The 18,069-nt window shown below is 37.3% G+C and overlaps 2 protein-coding genes across 4 annotated transcripts in view; both read left to right on the top strand.

The window, feature by feature from the left end:
* Positions 1-10,001, top strand: part of si:ch211-198m17.1 (mucin-13) — a 30,308-nt gene extending 20,307 nt beyond the window's left edge. Inside the window, exons 5-12 of one of the 2 annotated variants that reach the window (XM_067428967.1) lie at positions 1,465-1,523; positions 1,615-1,769; positions 2,478-2,612; positions 2,831-2,873; positions 3,164-3,201; positions 3,377-3,473; positions 3,606-3,792; positions 9,345-10,001. In XM_067428967.1, coding sequence (XP_067285068.1) covers positions 1,465-1,523; positions 1,615-1,769; positions 2,478-2,612; positions 2,831-2,873; positions 3,164-3,201; positions 3,377-3,473; positions 3,606-3,792; positions 9,345-9,467 — 837 coding nt within the window. In that variant the 3' untranslated portion in view covers positions 9,468-10,001. Of the gene's footprint in view, positions 1-1,464; positions 1,524-1,614; positions 1,770-2,477; positions 2,613-2,830; positions 2,874-3,163; positions 3,202-3,376; positions 3,474-3,602; positions 3,793-9,344 lie in introns of both variants that reach the window. The other variant, XM_067428966.1, reaches the window with a different exon arrangement.
* Positions 10,002-12,781: 2,780 nt separating this feature from the next.
* mpp3a (MAGUK p55 scaffold protein 3a) overlaps positions 12,782-18,069 on the top strand; it is a 39,020-nt gene continuing 33,732 nt past the window's right edge. For both annotated transcript variants that reach the window (XM_067418833.1, XM_067418832.1), the window contains exon 1: positions 12,782-12,931. The gene's annotated coding sequence lies outside the window, so the exon portion shown is untranslated. The remainder of the gene's footprint in view (positions 12,932-18,069) is intronic.

Genomic DNA, 18,069 nt, shown 5'->3' with positions numbered 1-18,069 from the left:
AGGACTGCATCCATGCGGTTTGGCAAGGATTCATACAATTTATTGATGAAGTCATCAGGAATAGCTAAGAAAGCAGTCTTGCATGCCTCCCAGAGTTCATCAATATTCTTTGGTTCCATGCGTCCTCTTTCATCCTACCCCACATATGCTCAATGATGTTCATGTCTGGTGACTGGGCTGGCCAATCCTGGAGCATCTTGATCTTCTTCGTCTTGAGGAACTTTGATGTGGAGATGGAAGTATGCGATGGAGCACCGTCCTGCTGCAGAATTTGGCCTCTTTTATGGTTGGGAATATAAGAGGTAGCTAAGATTTCTTGGTATTTTAGACTATTGATGTTGCCTTCCACCCTGCAGATCTCTCGCACACCCCCATACTGGATGTAACCCCAGACCATGATTTTTCCGCCACCAAACTTCACTGTTTTCTGGGTGAATCTCGGATCCATTCGGGCACCAGTAGTTCTCCTGCAATATTTGCGGCGACTGTGGTGTAATTCAACAGAAGATTCATCTGAAAAATCCACCTTCCAGCATCCATCCTTTTAGCAGACTGTTGGTCTTGGCAAATGCCACACAGTTTTTCAATTGTCTTTTGTTTAGTGCGGGCTTCTGGGCACTGATTCGACCATGGAGGCCATTTCGAGACAGAATCCGACAAACTGTTCTGGTTGACACAGGGACTTCAGATGACCAGGTCTCGTGGAGCTCTGCTGCAGTGGAATATGGGCTGGCCTTGGATTTTCGAGCCAACAAACGGTCCTCTCGAGCAGTTGTCTTGCGGGGTCTGCCTGACCTGGGCTTGTCAAAAACGTCTCCAGTCTCTTCAAATCTTTTTTTTATCGTCTGTACTTGACGCTGAGACACATTGAAGGTGTCTGCCACATCAGCAGTGGATCTGGTCTTCAGCCTCTTGATAATCAAAACTTTAGTCTCAGGGTGAATCTTAGGCATGTTTGCAGAGGTCTAGTTGCAGTTGATGTGAAGGTCTAGTGTACTGGGGTTCTTTTTATACACACTTGAGACCTAATTGATCCATTATTAGTCACAGGTGAAGCTCATATGACAAGGTGACAACACTTATGTCTTTGCAAAAATTGACTCAATGGGCTTTACCAAGCTGTGAATATTAGAATACTTTTTGAAAGTTTAGTTTTTCACTGAAACATTATCACAAAAGCTGGTGGGATTAAAATGAGCCATTTCTTGTAAAAAAATCTTGATTAGAAATATATTTCAGCGGCACTTTAGGTCAGTTTGTACACAAGCGACAAGACTTTTGTCAGGGACTGTATGCTCTATATCATTTAAAATATTGCTATATATTGCTTTGGGATTACAGACTAGTTAATAGTCATGCCATGAAAGCATAATTGAACTTGGCACTACCATGAATGAAATAAAATACAATATCCTTCAGTCTCAGTGAGTCTAAACCATTACTCATTCTTCCCTTTCACCATAGGTAGATGAAGTTCTGCGTAACCAGCCAAACTACATTCATAGCACAGTCATTAGGTTGACGTAAGTGGCCCTTCCAAACAGTTCTTAACCATAGCTCTAACACATTTAAATCATATTAGCCAGTTACTAATCTCTGTGTAAATGTTTCCAGGCCTGGCAGTGTAGTGGCTTCAGTAAACAGTTATTATGAGCCCAATTCTCCAGTCACCCAGGAATCAGTTGTATCGGCCATTGAAACTGCTATAAAAATGGCAACGAACTGTGGAACGACAAACTGTACTATTCTAGCTGATGCTCAATACACTTGTGAGTATCTTGAAAAGATTTAGAATTTAAGTTTTGCTTTATGAACATAGTGAAATGTGTTGTAATTTCCACATAATAAATTATTACAATACATTATATTGGTTTCATAAGTATACAATACTTTGTTTCGCATAATTTAAAAAAATAATAATATAAAATCATTATTTATATAAAATACATTCTTATTGTATTTTTCTACATTCTACATTCATGCAAATACATGCATTCTTCATATTTTTAATGCTAATTTCCACAAAGATTAAAACTTCTCTTTGGAGTTGTATTAAATGCCCAAACATCTTTGTCAAATAGAAATACAATTAAGTGCAAGTGCCCAAACTTGGGGTGTTTAGAAATGTTAAGCCATGATTGTGGCCATGTTTTGTAATTGTGATATTGAACATGAAATACTTTTGGGAAGCTCATGACCAATATACCACACATGCTACCATTTACAGCTTATATATACATATATATATATCATTATGCTCATTATTTTATCATTATTATGCGGTAGCTTATGTATGTTTTACATTATTCATATTAAATAAAAATACATTTATTTAAATTAGTCTCTGAAATATTTATACTTTAAAAATCTATTTGCATCGCAGGACTATTTAAAATAATAATAATAATAATAAAAAATGCTCTAAAAACTTTAGATAGCCACTACTATACTCTCTTTCTCTCTCACTCTCTTGTTAGTAAGCAGTCTGTGCCAGCAAGATCTTGCTCCGTGTGATGTTGACACTACAGTTTGTGAGGACAAAGATGGGATAGCTAAGTGTACCTGCAAACCTGGCCATGTGCCCAGCCCTTACCAGACCAAAAGCTGTAGAGGTGAGTGTTTCTCTTTAGGATTCCGTTTGCATTTGAGGTGGAGAAAAAAAAAAAGACCATGTGTTTTTGTGTGCAAATCATAATAATTGGTGAACCTTTGAGTTTGACGTGGAATTATCCATGGTAACAGACAAATTAATCCTGAGTGTACAGTACACCAAAAATAAAGAAACAAAAAACAAACAAAAAAACAACACAACTATTTAATCTTTTCACAGTTTGCCCAAGTGGATACAAAGCACAGGGAGATGACTGTGTTCGGTGAGTACCACATCATTTCTTTGTTTTTAATACACACACTCTCTTACAGTATTGCAATCATCTCCTAAACAACAATGTTAACTTTTTAATAGAGCTGTTTACTTGTAAGATTTTTTAAGTAAAACATACCTCAAATGTGATGGATCAGAAATACTACTTTCCTTCCTTGTTTTAAACTGACAAGCTCTATGGTTGAGTGCATGTGTACGAGTATTTGGAATAGAAGTTACTGCCCCCTTGTGTTGTGGAAACATTGCAACAGTCACAACATTTCTTTTCTTTGTTAACAGATGTTCTTTTGGCTATTCTGGTTTCAACTGTGATGACTGTAAGATAATATTATTATTACTATATATATATATATATATATATATATATATATATATATATATATATATATATATATATATATATATATATATATATATATATATATATATTTTTTTTAAATAAGAAATATTGTGTGTATATGTGTGTCTAATGACCTCTTTCTCCCTACGTAGCCTCTTTGTTGGCTCTAGTAGTGGTGGCATGTGTGTTAGGGGGACTTCTGCTCATTGTGATTTTGGTTGTTCTCATCTACGTCTGTGTAAATCATAGGTGAGTGTTTATGAGAGGTCAGATTAGGTAGGCATGCATTTGAATCTCTCTTCTGTGTCTTTTATGCTTGGGTATGGATGTACATTTCTCACTTGTTGACAATTTGTGCGTTCATTACTTATTTCGCAGCAGGAAGAAGTCAAACGACAATCATCACAACAGCCCGTATCCTGCTGAAGAATTCCAAGCCACATGGCCCTCTCAGAATATTAGCCACCTTCCTCGAGTCACTCTCACATCAACTTCCAGCAATGATCCCTTTGGCAACAATCTGGAGATGGTTGAAGGGCCAGGCAAAAAAGGACATAGTAATGGATTGGTGAGTAGTCAATACTTCACAAATAAGTAAACATACTGATTCACAGAGAATTTACACGGATCTTTACCTTACAGTGGGTTTTGTACTGATTCGCCTATGTGTGGACTTTTAAAAATGAAATAATAAATTGTTGTAAAATAAAACAAAAACATTATTATATTATATCAATAATTATGTTTATTGAGCACCAAACCAGCATCACTGATCATGTGACACTGAAGACTAGAGTAGTAATGCTGAAAACTCAGCTTTGCCATCACTGGAATGAGCAGAAGAGATTTCTTTCAAGAAGCATTCAAATTCGTACTCACCCCAAATTTTAAGTTAGTGCATAATTTATATATTATTATTTTTTAATAATTGTAGAAATTAACCCACTGTAAGTCAGAGTTCCCTCCAGTTATTTTATTAACCCTGCATGTAAGCTTATACTAACACTAATATTAGGGTCATCAGCTGCATGATAAACTCATCACACCACTAACCAATACTAAACATATTGTTCAATCAGATCCAAGACATTTTCAAATCTTTACTCTTTACTTTTTAATTATTACTTGACCGAATGATTGAATGAGAGACAGATCTAACCAGGCCACACATAAAGGGTCTATTGCATTAGTGCCTTTGCAGTTAGCATGAGGAAAAGGAACACTAACAGTAGTATATCACTTGGGAAACTGAGATATCACTCAGTAGGTTTCATTATTTTAATGTTTGAAATCAGAGTATTATCATAGTAGACATGTACGTTTTATGATCGGTTAGCTCATAAACAAACCTCTTTGTGTGTGTTTGTGCACGTATTTGTGGTCGCTGTGTTGTGTATGTGGTATCCCGTATATGGGCTTGATTCTTCCTCACTCCAAACACTATGACCGTAGAAGATTAGAGGAAAGGTAAGTCACCGACGATGAAAAAATTGGTCTGTTAAAGTGTGTAATGGTGCGTCGTCAGGGACTGTAGAAGGCAAAGACGGTCCACTTGTACATATATGAATTCACAACATGAACATACATCCTGTAGTTCAGCCTTAAAGTTAAAAACAGCAGTCACGTTATTGAAATGCTTAATTTGACGGCTGTAGGAATGGAAGTCAAGACATCTGAAACAAATGCGCATTTACTCTACATGCAACATTAGCTGGAACAGCCTGGAGAAAAATAAATCAATCAAAATAAATACATTTTTAATTAGTTTAAAAAAGGGTTAGTTCACCCAAAAATGTAATTTCTGTCATTAGTTACTTACCCTCATGTCGTTCGACATCTGTAAGACCTCCGTTCATCTTCTGGACACAAATGAAAGATATTTTTGTTGAAATCCAGTGGCTCAGAAAGGCCTTCATTGACACCAATGTCATTTCCTTTCTCAAGACCCATAAAGGCACTAAAGACGTCGTTACAAAGCCCATCTCACTACAGTGATTCTACAATAGTTTTATGAAGCGACAAGAATAGTTTTTGTGCTCAAAAAATAAACAATTAAATAACTTATATAGTGATGGCCAATCAAAACACCACTTCGTAAAGCTTCGGAGCTTTACGAATCAGTGTATCTAATCACTGGTTCAAATGAATCGATCCGAATCATGAATCGATACCACTGATATACTGATTCATAAAGCTCTGAGGCTTCAGAAAGAATTGTTTTGAAATCGACAATCACTATATTAGTCGTTATTTAGTTGTTTTTTTTTGGTTATTTAGTTGTTTTTTTGTGCACAAAAACTATTCTCGTCACTACATAAAATTATTGAAGAACCACTGTAGTGAGATGGGCTTTGTAACGTCCCCTATAGTACTTTTTATGGGTCTAATGACAGACAGACAGACAGACAGACAGACAGACAGACAGACAGACAGACAAATTGGAGGCCTTCTGATTTCAACAAAAATATCTTCATTGATGAACAAAGGGTGTTGAACGGCATGAGGGTGACAGAATTTACATTTTTGGGTGAACTAACACTTTAAAGCTACATTATGAAACATTTTCATCTGCTAGAGGGTGCTATTCAAAACAAAGGCAAAGCTTGATGATGCCAAGTTTGAGTTCAGAATCTCGGGACGTGGTTTTCATCTCACAGCCAGTGGAAAAGAATCGGGATAGGACTCGGGTAAGAAATCATGTTCATGGATGCGATTATTAATGTTACTGTAGTATGAAGCAGAGCAGGGCCGAGTGTTGAGGGAGCTGAGCAAGGCCGCTGGAGCGATTGTTGCCAAACACGTGGCTTGGGAGCAGCGGGACTTTTACTATGGCGGGATGGGACACAGTCACCGGCGACATTTCCGGACACGAGTATGCGGTAACGCAGCTCGGTTTATCATATCAGATACATTTGTGTCTAAAATGATGTTATGACGTTACTCTGTGTGTTCACTCGGTGGCTGCTGTGGCCCTTGTCGCACACTGCTAAGAGTAAAGCGTTTCTGCAGAATAAAAAAGGAAACCGAGGGTAACGGAGATATAACGCAATTGACAGACTCCCTCAGATGTCTCGGGTCCTTGTTTAAAATAGCAATTTTCTCAGATTTTACAAATAGTTGGAACTATATGGGATATTGTAAGCCCTTGCTAATACAGCTCGTCCATGAACATGATTTCTGCCCGAATCCATTGGATTCCTTTCCATCGGCTATGTTGGTGAAGAGTTAAGACTACAACTCCCATGATCCAGCAAACCACAGAGTACCTCGATGACGCTGATGGCATATACATTCGTCTCGACGGGAGCGTGTTCAACCTGAGGTGTCTGCAGGCTCACACAAAGACCATGGAGCTACTGATCCGAGAGCTGCTGTTTGCTGATGATGCCGCCCTCCTTGCTCACACAGAGAGGGCTATGCAGCGAATCACGTCTTTTTTTGCAAAAACTGCTCAGATCTTCGGTCTTGAAGTCAGCTTGAAGAAGACTGAAGTTCTGCATCAGCCTGCACCACAAAAAAGTATCATCCACCAAGCATCTCTATTGAACAAACAAAATTGAAGGTTGTCCACCATTTCAGCTACTTGGGGTGCGTGATCTCGTCTGACGCCAGGATCGACAAAGAAGTTGACAACAGGCTGGCCAAGGCAAACAGTGCATTCAGCAGGTTATACAAAGTGTCTGGAACAACAACAACAACCTCAAAAAAGACACGAAGGTCAGTGTATACGAAGCTGTTGTGCTGACCACCCTCCTGTATGGCGCGGAGTCCTGGGTCACGTATAGTCATCACCTGAGACTCCTCGAACGTTTCCACCAGCCCTGCCATCGCACAATCCTCAACATTTCTTGGAGCGACTTCATCGCCAACACTGAAGTCCTTGAGTCAGCGAAGGTCTTTAGCATCGGTCCTCAAGGTACAACTTCGCTGGGCAGGGCACATTTCCAGGATGGAGAACCACTGCCTACCAAAGATTGCACTGTATGGAGAGTTGTCCTCTGGTTACCGAAACATTGGGGCACCACGAAAGTGGTATAAAGACTCCCTGAAGATGTCACTCACAGCTTGCTGCATTGATCACCGTCAGTGGGCAACACAAGCAGCTGATCACGACTCCTGGAGGCACACAGTCCATCAGACTACCTCCATCTTTGAAGTTACCCGTAGGGCCACTATAGAGGACACAAGAAAAAGAAGGAAAAATCTTGTCCCCTTAGGAACCATCATGGACCAGCCCTTAACCTGCAGCTGCTATGGCAGGACTTGCCTGTACCGTATAGGCCTTGTCAGACACCAGCATGCCTGTAGCAGATGTGCATGTCCATCTTAAATGTTTGTTCGTTCGTTCGTTTGTTCGTTCGTTCGTTCGTTCGTTCGTTCGTTCGTTCGCGAAGCCAAGCCATGATGATGACAACTGCCATGATTTTTTGCTCATTAACATTGTCATCATGCTATGCCTTTTTTTTTTTTTTTGAATAACCGACCTCTAGCAGTAAAAAAGTTACTTATTGTGACTTTAAGGGGTACAAAAATATGATAAGATAGTGGTTAGATTTTATTACTGATTTGAAATACACTACCATTCAAACTTTGGGGTTATTTTTTAAAGAAATTAATGTTTATTCAGCAAGAACACATTCAATTGCCTCTAAAAAAATCTAACTTTCTGAGTTTGCCTCTAAATCTAAATTTCTAATGTTATTTTGAACTTTCTATTCATTAAAGATTTATGAAAAAATTATCATGGCTTCCAAAAAAACAAAACAATAATAACAACACATTTTAAATATTGAAATAATTAAGAAGAAATGTTTCTTGAGCACCAAATCAGCATATTATTATGCTTTATGAAGGATCATAGATTCATTAACATATAAAACATTTATTACAATTGTAATAATATTTCACAATATTACTCTTTTTATTGTTTGTTTGTTTTTTGCATTAAATAAATGCATTCTTGGTGGGCTGACGAGACTTTCGATAGCACTTTATTTTGCAGTCCATTACATACGATGTACTTATTATTGTAATTAAAATAACTGGGTAATAACTAGATATAACCCTGAACCTAACCTTAACCCATGTAGTTACTTTACCCAGTACTTTCTTAGATAAGTTTACTATAAGTGCATGTACTGTAAATATAAAGTGCAACCGAGACTTCTTTCAAAAACATTTAGAAACAAAAATACAGGGCCCAAACTTTTGAACAGTAGTGTATGCGATTGAAATGTAAGCTGAAATAGCTGAAAGTAGCATTGTGTTATGAATATGGTCACCAAGTGAACTGATGTGCCTTAAAGGGACTTTAGTGTTCAAGTTCTTCCAAGTAAAGGAATATTCTGGATTAAAAACAATTTAAAGGTTAAATTGTTAGTCATTAATTACTCACCCTCATGTCGTTTCCAAAGCGTAAGACCTTCTTTGGAACACAAACTTCTCCATAGACAGCTATTTAATGAACACTTTTCAAAGTTTCAAACACTTTAAATGGTAAGCCGGCATTTTGCCGTAGCTTTGACGTAGCCTGGAACCACTTTTTATTTGCAACGTAAACTGCGTCGGAGACTGACGTTATTTTTATTTTTTTTGTGCGCAAAAAGTATTCTCTTCCCTTTATAACATTAAGGTTGAACCACTGGAGACACATGGACTATTTAAACAATGTCTTATACCTTTCTGGACCTTGAAAGTGTTCATTACATTGCTGTCTATGACTGAAATTTCATTTTTGGGTGAACTATCCCTTTAAGTTTATAAATTCTGCATCACTAGCAAAACCAAAATAATGAATGCAGCACCAACATCAACTATGACTCAAACAGAAGGGAATATTCCTTTACTTTGTTTTCCTTATCTTTATTTCTTCTTTTTGCTATGTGAATGGCATCACTTACCGCCACTATATACATTCTGCATTCTGAGGCGAATTGCTGTTACATTCTGGATGAGATCTTGATTTTGATCTTTGCTTGCATGCCATCATAAGCTTTGCATGAATTTTTAAGCAGTTATGATTTTCCTGCATGCTGGTAATAAAAGAGGAGATGGGCTGAGAGAGTAAAGGGTTGTGGGTTGTGTTTACCTGTATGTGGCTAATATGAACTTCTTCTGCAGACGGGCTCATATGACCTCAGAACAGATGACATGAGGACCTTTAAGGGCCAAAACCCCACACGGTACTCTTATCTGGTGGGTCATGAAAACCCCTACTTCATACAAGGAGATGAGAAGAGATGAGATGAAATAAGCAGGAAAAGCCATTGTAAAGGAACAGGACAAAAAGAGTGCAATAACTATATGAATTATAAAAAGGCCTTGGATCAAAAATGTTTCAGGAATGTTAATGGTTTCAAAACCATACAGCTGATCACAGACTCAAAGTATACACACAAATGGCATTGGAGAGATATATTGTTTTTAATGTTTTTATCCTAATTCCCTCTCACCCAGGATAAAATGCTCACTTCATATAAGTGCATTGATGATTGGGTTTCTTTTACCACAAACTTGACTGATGTGTCTTATGTATGTTGATGAGAGATTCATTTCTTACCATGTTTCTTATGCACAATTTATATCATATTTAATGTTTTGTTGTCTGTCATGCAATTTACTGTGGTTTTCAACTCAAAATACTTTATTATAAAGGTAATTTTGTCCTTTAACCACATTTTGACCACATTTTGGCACATTATATTTAATTTGTCTTAAAGGGTTAGTTCACCCAAAAATGAAATTGATGTCATTATTGACTCACCCTAATGTCGTTCCACACCCATAAGACCTCCGTTCATCTTCAGAACACAGTTTAAGATATTTTATATTTAGTCCAACAGTGTATCTAAGTGTATGCACACTATACTGTCCATGTCCAGAAAGGGAATAAAAACATCATCAAAGTAGTCCATATGTGACATCAGTTAGTTCATTAGAATCTCTTGAAGCATCGAAAATACATTTTGGTCCAAAAATCAGTGCCTTTATTCAGCATTGTCTTCTCTTCCGCTTTTGTTTTCAATTCTCAAATAAAGATTCAAATGGTTATGAATCAGCGGATTGATTAATAAGTCGGATCGCAAATGTCAGTTTGCAGTTTGGCAATTTGACACGCGATCCGAATCATGAATCAATATGCTGAGATTCATGAATCTTTATTTGAGGTTTGAAAGTAAACTCGGGTGAGAAGACAATGCTGAATAAAGTCACAGTTTTTGTTATTTTTGAACCAAAATGTATTTTCGATGCTTCAAGAGATTCTAACTAACTAACTGATGTCACATATGGACTACTTTGATGATGTTTTTATTCCCTTTCCGGACATGGACAGTATAGTGTGCATACACTTTGATACGCTCTCGGACTAAATATAAAATATCTTAAACTGTGTCTGAAGATGAACGAAGGTCTTACGGGTGTGAACCGACATTAGGGTGAGTCATTAATGACATCAATTTCATTTTTGGGTGAACTAACCCTTTAACTGTGGAAGCAATAAGAGGCAGAATATACAGTGTAATCCGGTAGATCTGGTTGCATCTAATCTATATTCTGATACAGTAATTGCACTTTGGAGAGCTTGTCATGTGTGTCTATGTTTGTGTGTTTGCGTTTTAACTTATATATGATGCTTCTGGTTTAGTTATGAATTTTTTTCTGCATATCCACATTTTTGAACAATGCATGCCACCAGAAATCGATTTCTGTGCCTGACTTTAATGTTGTCTTTTGAACAGGAGACTTATGCATTGAAGAGGAGTTCTTAATCATGTTTCCTCTTGTGCCAATAATCATATTTATTTAAATCAGAACATGATGTTCTTGTTTACTCAACCATCTGTTTGCTTCATTCATGTGTATATATATATATATATATATATATATATATATATATATATATATATATATATATATATATATATATATATATATATACACACATGAATGAAGCAAACAGGTGGTTGAGTAAACATATATATATATATACACACACACACTTATGTATCACTGAAATATTTTATATCTGTACATAAAACTTTTGTAAAGTAAAAATGTAAAAAAGTGATTTTTTTTGTTGTTCTGTATATTATAAGGAAATAAATTAATATAACGATGTAGTTATATTTGTCCAGCCATTCTTGTATTTGCCTGCACATGTGCATATGCACATTCACAAATGTATTTCTTCCGGTTTTTTTTAATGATTTTGTTTTCCAGTATTGGTAAACTAATATATTCTCTACCTACCTACCTACCTACCTACCTACCTACCTACCTACCTACCTACCTACCTACCTACCTACCTACCTACCTACCTACCTACCTACCTACCTACCTTAAAAGTACATTCTTTAAATAATTAATATGTATTAAATTCTGAAAAGTTAAAAATTACACAATCAGCAATACATAATCAGGTTTAGATATTGTGAAAACATATGTTTACATTTAAATAAATAGATGTTTTGATGTGTGTGTGTGTGTGTGTGTGTGTGTGTGTGTGTGTGTGTGTTACAGCTAAACCCTATGTTATAGGCACAGAATGTCCCTACAAAGATAGGGATGTGTGTGTGTGTGTGTGTGTGTGTGTGTGTGTGTGTGTGTGTGTGTGTGTGTGTGTGTGTGTGTGTGTGTGTGTGTCCCTATCAAAAACACACTGGTTTTGAACCTATGAGTCTGTATTTAATCTTCTATTTAGTGAGATTTGGTATTGATTATGTTCATGCTATAATGTTCATGTTACTTTATATGATCCATTACATTTTTAATACAAACGTTTTAATTGAATGTTAACAGTTAAACATGAACAAATGTTTTCATAAATTAGAATAGCAATTAAATTATGCATTTTTATTATAAATTATATTACCAGTGACTGTCAATTAAAAACAAATTAGAAAATAAAAAAGAATAAAAAATGAAAAAAGGTATATATGAATATAATAAATGTCACAAATGTAGTTGTTATTTTATTTTAATCATGACCTAGTGAAGAATCGTATTTATTTATTTTCAAACTTGATCAAAATCATCTGTTCACATGTTTATTATAAAGAATAATAAAAAATTAAAAAATAACAATAAATAATTTCCGATATGGTCTCCTATTCTGAACCCTACTGTACATGCAATGCTGTACAAGATCAGAGACCTCTAAGCTCTGGACGGGACTAATCCATTTATATGTACAACAAAGAAACAGCAACATATAAGCATGCTGCATACCCGTGGAATATAGAAGGGGGTGGGGAGAGTCTCTTTTCTCTTTCTCTTCCATCTGACTGTGAGTAAAGGAGTGCTACGGCTTTCAAAGCTACTCAAGTGAACACAATAATCTAAAGCGAAAAAAGACAGAGGGTGCGAGGGGGAAGGGGGAGGTGGGTGGTGATGAGGCAATACAACCTCTATGTGTCTTACAACGCCCACCTGCTCCTGTCTATGGTGACATAATGACAGCAGAGAGCTAGAGAGAGAATAACTGGGGGATACAGTACCGGAGGAGAGAAGGGGAGGAGATAGGAGAGGAGGGAGGATGGAAAGGGGAGGGGGTTTGTGTATGTGTGTGGAAGAGAGACAGAAAGAGAAGCGACAGACGGCAGGGGCGGCAGCCGGAGGAAGAGTCACAGCGAAAGGATACATAAGGCAACCTTTTGGGAACGACAGATCCAGAGACACAGAAAACAGAGAGATAGACGGAGTCAGAGGTAGGCTGCTCTTTTAATTACGTCCATTTGCTTCATTTTACCGGAGCTAAACACAAAGCAAGGCCCAGTATGCACTGCACGAGATCATACGTGCAATTGTATCCATGTTTTTTTCTTTCCTGTTGATTATCTCATCTCGAGGGGCTTTTTTTTCTTCTCTATGAGAAAATCAGTGGCATATGTGCAAATCAGCACTGCACTGCAGATGGAGGAAGAGAAAGACTGTGTGTGTGTGTGTGTGTGTGAGAGAGAGAGAGAGAGAGAGAGAGAGAGAGAGAGAGAGAGAGAGAGAGAGAGAGAGAGAGAGAGAGAGAGAGATGTAAGGATGCATCAAACATCTGAGCAGAGAAAAAAAGTACTGATGCTTTCACAACACTGCTGAGGAAAACGTGCCCACCTGTTTCCATTACTGACAGCAAGAGTCCATCTATTTGTGTTTTGAGCGTTGTCTTCGGTGCATGCGTATGGGTTTGCACATATTATTGCAACAATCTAACAATGTAAGTGAAACAGAATTAGGTCACTGCGAGTTTAAATCTAATGGTCTGTATCTGTTTGGAGGTGGGTGATGGGTTAAAGAAACGCTTTTTGTGCCAGAGCAATACATATTTGAGTTTTGTTCATGCCAACAGGCAGTTGAACTAATAATGAATTTGATCTTGCAAAATAACGAGTCTAACATTAGTACAGCCTCTCAGTTAAATTACATTTTTGAAGATGGTCCAGGAAAACATTTAAAACTCTCTTGCTGTGATTTTATTCCCTTACAAAAGTAACAAAAAGTATCTTTTGTTGTAATGGCTGAACTTTCACCCCATGGACAGATACTACTCATAAATCTCCTTTGGCACTATATGAAATCTCCCCTTATGTCATAAAAAAAACATGCATCACTTTCAGCTTCAGACTGGCCCTAAATACTTTAAAAGTTAGAATAAGGACTTGCTTGTTGGCAAAATATTGTTCTACATCAGTGGTTCAGAGAAAAGATGAGCACAAGATGATTTAAAAAGTATATTATAAAATAACAAATCCTTAATTTAAATGCTAAAAATGCACACAATCAGTTTAAATCCATTTAAATGTATTTACCCTTAATAACAACACTCAGATTCTGTTAAATAAAAAAGTTTGATACCAAGTTACTCTAAAAATTACTCTACAAAAGTAATTAATTACTAGTTACTAATTGTACAACTTCAACAGTGTAATTAGTTTACTGTACTACAACAATCTCCAAAAAATACTGCATTACTAATTATGAATTGCTTCCTAAATTCAATTATCACCCGTAACCAGTTGAAGAATACAAGAATAGACATGAAAATGCTCTTTTAATACTTTCAAATAATGAAATTGCATAAATTATTCTTGAGCTGACCAAAGAATTAGAAGGGATAAGTTTACATTAGAAAATTATTAGACATTAACAATTGCTTTTATATTGTTCTATAATCTATAGCAGGGTTTTTTAAACTTGTCCTGGAAGAACCCCAGCACTGCACATTTTGTATGTCTTCCTCATCTAAAACACTTCATTCAGCTCATGAGCTTATTATTAGAGACTGCAAGACCTGAAGTGGGTATGTTAAATATGGCAGACATAGGAGGCATGGGAGGTTCCATTCGACCATAAGAGGACCGCGAAGTGGACTTCACACAGTATTCCGCCATCTTAAATGCGATTCCAATTCAAAATTATTTGAACACCCTGCTATTTTGCAAGTTCTCCCACTTAGAAATCTTGGAGGGGTCTGAAATTGTCATCGTAGGTGCATGTCCACTGTGAGAAACATAATCTAAAAAAAAAAATCCAGAAATCACAATATTGATTTTTTAACTATTAATTTGTATGATACAGCTGCAAATAAGTATTTGCACACCTGTCTATCAGCCAGAATTTTCAAAGACCTGAACAACTCAGAGACCTGTTAGTCTGCCTTTAAAAACCCACCCTCCACTCCATTTATTATCTGTTTGAGGTTGTTAGCTGTATAAAGACACCTGTCCACCCCATACAATCAGTAAGAATCAAACTACTAACATGGCCAAGACCAAAGAGCTGTGTAAAGACAAGACAAAATTGTACACCTTCACAAGGCTGGATAGGGCTACGGGGAAATTGCCAAGCAGCTTGATGAAAAACGGTCCACTGTTGTAGAAAAAAAAATTGCTCCAAGGTTACTGTTGGTAATACACTAAGACGTCGTGGTTTGAAATCACGCAGAGCACGGAAGGTTCCCCTGGTTAAACCAGCACATGTCCAAGGCAACCGTCTTAAGTTTGCCAATGACCATTTGGATGATCCAGAGGAGTCATGGGAGAAAGTCATGTTGTCAGCTGAGACCAGAATATAACTTTGGTCAATTCCAGTAAACGTGTTTGGAGGAAGAAGAATGATGAGTACCATCCCAAGAACACCATCCCTACTGTGAAGCATGGGGGTAGTAGCATCATGCTTTGGGGGTGTTTTTCTGCACATGGGACTGGGCGACTGCACTGTATTAAAAAGAGGGTGACTGGGGCCATGTATTGCGAGATTTTGGGGAACAACCTCCTTTCCTTAGTTAGAGCATTGAAGATGGGTCAAGGCTTCAAGTCAACATGACAATGACCCAAAGCACACAGCCAGGGTAACCATGGAGTGGCTCTGTAAGAAGCATATCAACGTTCTGGCCTGGCCTAGCCAGTCTGCAGACCTAAACCCAATAGAGAATCTTTTGAGCGAGCTCAAACTCAGTGTTTCTCAGCGACAGGCCAGAAACCTGACTGATCTAGAGAAGATCTGTGTGGAGGAGTGGGCCAAAATCCCTCCTGCAGTGTGTGCAAACCTGGTGAAAAAACTACAGGAAATGTCTGACCTCTGTAATTGCAAACAAAGGCTACTGTACCAAATATTTACATTGATTTTCTCAGGTGTTCAAATACTTATTAGCAGCTGTATTATACAAATAAATAGTTAAAAAAATCATACATTGTGTTTTCTGGATTTTTTTTAAAAGATTATGTCTCCCTCCAGTCAATCGCCTCGGCATGTCCACACATTGGCTCCACCTTAGCTCCTCCATCCCTTGGCTCCACCAGAAACCATTGCCCTTACAGCTTCACTGGGGACCCTTGTCCCCCCGGCGTAGCCTTGTTCAGGCATCGTCCTGCCTGCACCTTTGTCTGTCTCCGCCCTCCCCCGGCTTCACCTTCATCCTTGGTCCCTCCAACCTTTGGGCGTTCATCGTTGCGGCTCCACCTCAGTTTTAAGTACCATCTGTCTCCCGTGGGCTATGTGGCTCATCATCTCCATCTTCAGCAGCTCCATCTCTGTCAGTTGTCCTTAGGTTATCTTCCATCAAGTTATTACCATGTCGCCTCTTGCCATTTTACCTAGTTTTCTTGAATTGTTTTAGTCATTATGTTCACCTGCCGTCCATCATCTCATTAGGTTGTGTTAATCCTGTGTTATTCTCTCCAAATGTATCATTAAAGACTGTTCCCTTTCATTCTACATGTGCTTACTTATTACAACCAACTCGTAACAATTAAATTACAGTAATTACTTGGTAATGTATTACACCCAACACTGCTGATAAGTACAATTATACAATGGGGGTCTTTTAGTCAAAAAGGCTGAGAAATACTGTTCTACATATCATTTAGTAAATAAGGTCATAGGCTACTATATAATCCATAGATATTTGAGGATGATTCTTATTTTTATTTTAAAGTGTCCTGATCAAAATGTGATGCTTTATCTCAGACCTCACTTTACACGCCCAGCACTAGATCAAAATTCATCCTGAGGGATATAAAAACTCCTATATCGTGTACATGCTTTTATCTCTGTCTGTGAAAACCTATCCATTTCTTATATAACCTGATTGAAACATCCCTCCACTATTATAACAGTTTAAAGGAGCAGTATCCCACCTGCCATTAGACAGCAGGCACCATTCTGCCAAGAACCTGCTTTCAGCTGTGTTAGCACACAATTCATTATGATTATTTGTAATAACCTTCCCATCAGTCACTAGACACCATCAGTAAAATTACATTCTGAGTTTTGTAGCTTTAAGTTCAGTGAGTGTGTTAGATCATGCTAGTGTGCTGCTAAACGTTCACAAAAATTGTAAAATTCACCAATTCAGAAAAAAATGACTATATTCACTATCTTGGCTGCTCTAAAAGTGGTTGCTTGTAGCAACATAGCACAACTTCCTGTGCTTACAATGCATTCTGAGCAGCGAAGAAGAACCTTATTAGTAAGTTGTGGCAACAAATTAATTAATTTATTTTAAAGGGATCCGCTATCATTCAAATTTGGTCAATATGTTATATATACACTCACCTAAAGGATTATTAGGAACACCATACTAATACCCCCTTTCGCCTTCAGAACTGCTTTAATTCTACATGGCATTGATTCAACAAGGTGCTGAAAGCATTCTTTAGAAATGTTGGCCCATAGTGGATGTAAAGTAGGCTATGCAATATATTATGTGCAAATTGGGGGTTTACAATCTTAAAAACAAAATGTATAATAGAGTATATTAGTGGATAAGACGGATGGAATCAAGTACATCATTTTACATTACAGTATATGCCATGTGATACTGTAAATAGATTATCATGGTAGAGACTGCCACATTACTGTAACTCACCCTTTAGCTCAACTACATTAGATTCAGTCATATGGCACAGTGAGAACATTTTCTCGATTGGCTGCAAACTATTCTATAGCACATAACCTCATGGCTGTGTCATAACTTTATCACACCTTTTGATAACACACTAAATAGATACTATTACAAATATTATGGATTAATGCCTAAGTTAGGTAATGGAAAAACATTTTCTTATGTGGCATGGCATCTGTAGCCTGTGTTACTGCAATTTGAAACATGTATATTGCATTGTTTGCTGTTTGATGAACTGATGGTTTAAGGTACTAAATCGAAAGATCATACAGTTATGTTTTGTTGATTAAACCAAATCATCATCATTACAATAATCTTGTATTTGAAACAATGATTATGTGGAGTGAAAATATGTGCAACTGAACTGGATTTTTGTACTAGAGTTTTGATATAATGCATGTGTCATGTTGAGGACAAATTGTATTATGCACTTTCCCTGCAGCTCACTCT

The sequence above is a fragment of the Pseudorasbora parva genome, chromosome 2 (assembly GCF_024679245.1).
Source record: "Pseudorasbora parva isolate DD20220531a chromosome 2, ASM2467924v1, whole genome shotgun sequence".
Classification (NCBI taxonomy): domain Eukaryota; kingdom Metazoa; phylum Chordata; class Actinopteri; order Cypriniformes; family Gobionidae; genus Pseudorasbora; species Pseudorasbora parva.
This window is presented reverse-complemented; position numbering and strand designations above follow the sequence as displayed.